The following is a 5,000-nucleotide window of genomic DNA, read 5'->3' on the forward strand; positions in this document are numbered from 1 at the left end:
TCTGGTACGAAGCGGTTCCAGCACTGTGGGAGTATCGCTCCCGTCCTTTTGGCTATTCGTAGATCCAGTTGCTGACGATCTATAGAATTTGCGTATCAGTTTCATAGTAAATGCTACATGGCTCAATGACTCGAAAACAGTTGAAATAGACGATGAGGCGACATACGGATGTGTAGCAAATATGGAACCGTCTCTAGTGAAGGTACAAGTTGAGAACGGACACGAAAGGTTGTACATACCGTTTAAGAGTCCCTACCCTAAACCTCCTTTGTGCATGACCAGAGGGCTATTTCTTGATGAATATACGATCACAACTATGACGTCTGACAACGGAATCTACCTTTGGAGATATCTTCATTTTGAGCACGTTCCTTGGTCTGCCACAGATCAACGGTTTACCACATTTTGCTTTGGAGGAATGAAAATGCAATCTGCAGTATGTGCAACTTCAGGTCAATGTTCGGATGCTGCACCAATCCCATACCTCGGTCTTCCATCTCTATGGACGGTAATCAACTGGGATCGTGACGGAGATTTACCAATGGGTGTGTCTTTCATGGCCTGTACGTGGAACGCGACAGATGAAAAGCTGATCGGATGTGAGGACCAGAGCTATGGAGGAGTGGCCAACATGGACGTGGGAAATGTAAGGCTAGAAGACAGCGGACGGGTCCTCAAGGTTTCGTTTATGAGATCGTATGCTAAGATGCCTCACTGCTTTGTTACAGAGAACCAAGTGGAAAAGGAGTACTATGTGGTACGCGTGCGTTCGGCTGTGGAAAAAGACGCGCTCTCGCTCCGTCGCACCTCATTGGGAGAAATGATACCGTGGAATTGGAGCGCCATTCACTGGCGATTCACAACGCTGTGCTTCGGAGCGATGGTTTGGTCGGACTAGCAGACACAATATCAGCATGGAAAGGCAAGAATTCGAAATGACAATGTTATAATATGGAACGGTCAGTTTCATTCATAATACAGACTGCGGCTGCGTAGAGATGTGGAGTTAGTGTAATGGCACTCATGGCATGCGCAAAGCATTTTAGTATGTCTTGTGCAATAGGTAGCAATATTGCATTGTTATTGAACAAGAGTAGTATAAGAGTGTTAGTTAAATGTATACCATAGCGTTTGTATAATTGTACAATATTTGTGAAATTCCCAGCCGTTGGCTGACGCAGACCCAAATTTAAGATTTGCATGCTCCTACAGTAAGACAGTTTTCAGCGTGTTGCTACAATGAGATCTTTTTGCAAGCGTTGGTACTACGCCAGAAATAGTAGTGGACTCGCTTTCGGACTTGCGAGCGTTTGAAATTTGTACAGGTGTACCATTTGATTTCAACCACAGTACTGTCAATAGTATCCGGTATCACGCGTATTAATTAAGTAGAATGGTTGTTATAGTGTCTAGATACTCAAACATCTCTACTCGTACATACACACAGAATGTCGTTAAATTCCAATCCAGCACGTGACAGGGTGTCTTCAATCCGTCTCATTCGCTATCTGCTCGACTAGAGCATAGAATGAAGGCCTTTCGTTTGGATCGGCCGCCCAACACCGCAACATGATTTCATGTCTACCAAACACCGCACAACAATCTATATGCTGTTGATATTAATTAATATACTTTTCTTACAAATGGCGAGAACAGTTTGTGGGGCAGCTCATTCTGTAACCGCCAACAAGAAGATCGTAAAGTCTTTCAACAGGGATGCTCGGGTAAGGGCTACCTCCTGCCAAAAATACCAAAGTAAAACCATGGGATTCAAATCATGTTCCCGGATGTGCCTCGCTGCACGTGCACATCCAGGACCAACGAGAGCGACAGACATACCAAACGTAGCAATTTCCCACAGCAAGACTCCATACGACCAACTAAGAATACAAAATCATAGTCCAAAATAATAAGAATTATTCGCAATATTAATTAATGACTCACACGTCGCTTGCCTCGGTGTAACGTTTGTCTATCATAGCCTCGGGAGACATCCACTTAGCGGGCAACATACGCTAATATATTAACTTAACTACAAAAAATTAGTATTTTTAGAATATTATTTGTAAATTCCTACTTTAGATTTTTGACGATAATAACCATGATAGGTGACGTCTTTTGCCATTCCAAAATCGCAGATTTTCAATACGTCACTATCAAATACCAACACGTTTCGAGCAGCTAGATCACAGTGTAGCACCTAGAATTACAATCACAACATGTCAATATAACAATTTTTATTATTTTATTTTATATTCAAATTTAAGACTTACAGATTTGCTAATTAAAAATTTCATCCCAGAGGCGATTTGCAGAGCAAATTGAAACATTTTTTGCTCAGACATGTACTTAGGTTCAACGTTGCTGTTATTGTCGGTATCACTGACATTGTTGTGATTGGATTCCAAGCCTCTGAAAGTTCGTAAATAAATTTTGAGGTTGCCAAACCGAGCGTACTCAAAGATGAGGAGAAGAGGTCCTGTAATATAGCAGTTGAAGTAGATTACAAATTTAAAGGAATGATGTTGTGTGTGCACTGCAGTGTGTGTGTGTGTGTGTGTGTGTGTGTGTGTGTGTGTGTGTGTGTGTGTGTGTGTGTGTGTGTGTGTGTGTGTGTGTGTGTGTGTGTGTGTGTGTGTGTGTGTGTGTGTGTGTGTGTGTGTGTGTGTGTGTGTGTGTGTGTGTGTGTGTGTGTGTGTGTGTGTGTGTGTGTGTGTGTGTGTGTGTGTGTGTCACTGTGTGTGTCACTGTGTGTGTGTGTGTGTGTGTGTGTGTGTGTGTGTGTGTGTGTGTGTGTGTGTTTGTGCGTATGTGTGTGCGTTTATGCGTGCGTGTGTGTGAGTATAAACACAGATGAAAGAACACAATAAAACTCAAACCAAATGAATAACATCTTAACCAGCAAACCTCGTAAGGAGGAGACTCCTAGCAAACGCACAACATTTTCGTGCTTGCTGTCACCCAAATCAATAAAGTGCTGTGCTTCTACTTGAAGACTTGTTGCATTTGTTGTACTTTCGCCGACTGTAAAGTCTGCAGCAAAGCAATGAAATTCACTTTGTAGAGTAGTGACAAAGCATTGTAGCCAAGCATATTTACCATCACGTCGAGTTAACACTTTAACTGCAACAGTACTCCACGTTTGAGGTGAAATAATTTCATACGCATCTGCTCTGTAAATGGTACCATAAAAGCCCTGACCTACATGTACACAGAAAACCCTCAGTATCACACATCTAGCAACGAAACATGCATACAAGCTAATAACTAAGGTTAATTAAACGAAAAAATGAACACAAAGAAGAAATATTACTAAATAGCAAAATAGTCGTCCTCAGTTATTGAAACCTAATTGTTGAAATTGTCAAAAATTGTTGGACACACAGGTTCGCAAACACACACACACACACACACACACACACACACACACACACACACACACACACACACACACACACACACACACACACACACACACACACACACACACACACCACCCAAAATCATAATCAGAGAAGCTTATATGGAGCTTGAGTGTATTTCAAATGGGAGTGCCCTCACTTTTCTTGTTAAATCATAACTAAACAGTCATATTATGTTCGCTGTCTTCATTACCATTCTTGCTCGGTTGTCGTCCATTTATTTAAATTTAAATTTTTCTGCTTTGTTTATTCTAATTCTCAAAACAATACTATTGGCATGTCACCATTTGTTCAGCAACAACTGCAGCGAAGCTAGCTAGTTCATCAAAACTTTGATTTTGCGCTTTGACTTAGTTGAAACAGAAAACGTCTCTCTTTTGCTACAGAGCAGTGTCAATTGCTATGAAATGCCCATGCGCACAACTTTAACTCCGGCTCAAATATTTTCGAATAACCGAGGATACGAGAATAACAAAGTTCAGATAAGTACGCCGCATGTTGCAACAATTTTTGTTATAAAAGCTCAAAATAATTTATATAACAAAATAAAATATTAAAATTTTGTTTATTACCACATACAAGTGCACTCAAACAAATGAAATCTGAAGGACAAACCGATTTGTTCTTGAAGACGTAGATAGTTGCGATTGAACTCCAATGCCTCGCACAGGAGTACGCCACTAACTCCAATCTCTCCTCCGCACTCGCAGCACACGTACAAACCACCGCTGCCTGCCTTTCTCAGAATTATAGAAATTGCAACGATGATTGCTACAACAACAGACAAAGAGACCACGACGGCGATGACGACAGTACTAGTGTCACTAGACGAGAGTAGAGTAGAAGGATCCTCGGTCTTCATTTCACAATTTGTACCTGACGGTAGAGAAGAAAAATATTTGCATAAACATATTTACATAGAGATCATAGGAAAGAACGACACAAAATTGGCTCTAAGGTACATGATGTCAAGCAAAAGTATAGTTTAGATCATCAATACTATTCTCGACAAGCTGTAGCTCTTGTAGACAATGTTAATTTTAATAGACAGTCTGATATGAGAAATGGTTAGTTGCGTGCGCTAGTTGAAAACGCATAGGTAGAACGCGCTAGACCGGACAACTTTGCACTCGCCGTAGCAAGTGCGTCTCGTCTACACTGTACGAAAGGCTGTTTAGTAACATATTTTAGGTTACCGCAAACGAAGACATGATATTAAATAATGAGGTGTTTATAGAAAGTAATTAGGTAAATGGCCGGTCATTATTGCAATTTGTAGTGGGGGCCATAAGTTTGAAATTCAGTGATTTGCAGGGGACACTCAGTATTGTGTTATCTTCTTTTGGGGATTCATAATTTTTTAGGTTTTTATCTATATACCATACAAGTGTATGCAAGAACAGTATCTATATTTCTAAAGGCTTTTCACACTTGCATTGCTGAAAGCAGCAATTCTTGCTAAACTTGTATGTCAACGGGTTAATTAAATGGAAATGAACAACTTTAGAAATTGTACCTAAGCAGCAGACTACTTTTATAGTACATACCTACATGATTCTAGATACTGCAGGTGTATAC

At 40.6% G+C, this 5,000-nt stretch overlaps 1 protein-coding gene across 2 annotated transcripts in view; it reads right to left on the reverse strand.

The window, feature by feature from the left end:
* Positions 1 to 1,288: 1,288 nt before the first annotated feature.
* Positions 1,289 to 5,000, reverse strand: part of LOC134187885 (fibroblast growth factor receptor 2-like) — an 8,901-nt gene continuing 5,189 nt past the window's right edge. For both annotated transcript variants that reach the window (XM_062656055.1, XM_062656054.1), the window contains 9 exons: positions 4,038 to 4,298; positions 3,100 to 3,201; positions 2,908 to 3,033; positions 2,274 to 2,479; positions 2,078 to 2,200; positions 1,945 to 2,015; positions 1,840 to 1,880; positions 1,642 to 1,738; positions 1,289 to 1,581 (listed from right to left, as the gene is read on the reverse strand). In XM_062656055.1, the coding sequence (XP_062512039.1) occupies positions 1,488 to 1,581; positions 1,642 to 1,738; positions 1,840 to 1,880; positions 1,945 to 2,015; positions 2,078 to 2,200; positions 2,274 to 2,479; positions 2,908 to 3,033; positions 3,100 to 3,201; positions 4,038 to 4,284 (1,107 nt within the window). In that variant the 5' untranslated portion in view covers positions 4,285 to 4,298 and the 3' untranslated portion in view covers positions 1,289 to 1,487. The remainder of the gene's footprint in view (positions 1,582 to 1,641; positions 1,739 to 1,839; positions 1,881 to 1,944; positions 2,016 to 2,077; positions 2,201 to 2,273; positions 2,480 to 2,907; positions 3,034 to 3,099; positions 3,202 to 4,037; positions 4,299 to 5,000) is intronic.

The sequence above is a fragment of the Corticium candelabrum genome, chromosome 12 (genome assembly GCF_963422355.1).
Source record: "Corticium candelabrum chromosome 12, ooCorCand1.1, whole genome shotgun sequence".
Lineage (NCBI taxonomy): Eukaryota > Metazoa > Porifera > Homoscleromorpha > Homosclerophorida > Plakinidae > Corticium > Corticium candelabrum.